At 48.5% G+C, this 804-nt stretch overlaps 1 protein-coding gene across 1 annotated transcript; it reads left to right on the forward strand.

Moving 5' to 3' along the window:
* On the forward strand, window positions 1–787 carry LOC110034535 (bifunctional epoxide hydrolase 2-like). Its single transcript, XM_020738788.1, has 2 exons — window positions 1–237; window positions 576–787. Exons 1-2 carry the CDS (start codon window positions 1–3, stop codon window positions 765–767), a joined length of 429 nt encoding a protein of 142 aa, XP_020594447.1. The 3' UTR covers window positions 768–787.
* Window positions 788–804: the final 17 nt, after the last annotated feature.

The raw sequence follows: 804 nt of genomic DNA on the forward strand, positions 1-804 counted from the left end.
ATGCATGTAGCAGAGAAGGGAGAGGGGCCGGTGGTTCTCTTCCTCCACGGTTTCCCGGAGCTCTGGTACTCCTGGCGCCACCAGATCCTCTCCCTCGCCGCCCGCGGTTACCGAGCCGTAGCCCCCGACCTCCGTGGCTATGGCGACACCGAAGCTCCGCCAGACATCGCAGCCTACTCCATCTTCCACATCGTCGGCGATATCGTCGCCCTTATCGACTCTCTCGGCGAAGGCCAGGTTTGACGACTTCCAAGGGCTGTTTAGCAAAAGATGACGTCTAAATTATTAGGATTTTAATCCAGCATAACTGTTTGGCAAATAAGTAGAACAAATCGAATAACTCTTCCTCTAAATCCATCAATTCCTGGGATTTAGTAATTCCGGGATTTGCGGCAGATATTCAAAAAATCCAAATTTATCAAATTTGAGGTTTTATTTTGTCCTAGCCTGCATTCAGATTAAATCCTGCTCTAAATTTGTTGCCGGACAGCCCCTAGAGCCCTTATCCATGAAATCATCTGAGAAATATGAACAGAGCAGAGATATCAAAATTTAATTTTTGGGTTTTATTGAAGGTGTTCGTGGTGGGGCATGATTGGGGAGCGCAGGTGGCTTGGAATCTCTGCGCTTTCCGGCCGGATAAAGTTAAGGCTCTCGTGAACCTTAGCGTGCCGTTCATGGAGCGGAATCCGGATGTGAAGCCGGTGGATGGCCTCCGTGCGGGATTCGGTGAAGATCTGTACATTTCTAGATTTCAGGTTTTCTGAACTTCCGCTTCTGCTTTATGGATCATCTGTACTTCTT

Source organism: Phalaenopsis equestris, unplaced genomic scaffold (assembly GCF_001263595.1).
Source record: "Phalaenopsis equestris unplaced genomic scaffold, ASM126359v1 Scaffold189799, whole genome shotgun sequence".
Lineage (NCBI taxonomy): Eukaryota > Viridiplantae > Streptophyta > Magnoliopsida > Asparagales > Orchidaceae > Phalaenopsis > Phalaenopsis equestris.

Excerpts from the sequence above, each read along its gene's own strand:
- LOC110034535 (XM_020738788.1), top strand. The coding sequence starts at position 1 with ATGCATGTAGCAGAGAAGGGAGAGGGGCCGGTGGTTCTCTTCCTCCAC. Across the intron at positions 238-575 it reads ACTCTCTCGGCGAAGGCCAG|GTGTTCGTGGTGGGGCATGA; the intron begins GTTTGACGACTT and ends GTTTTATTGAAG.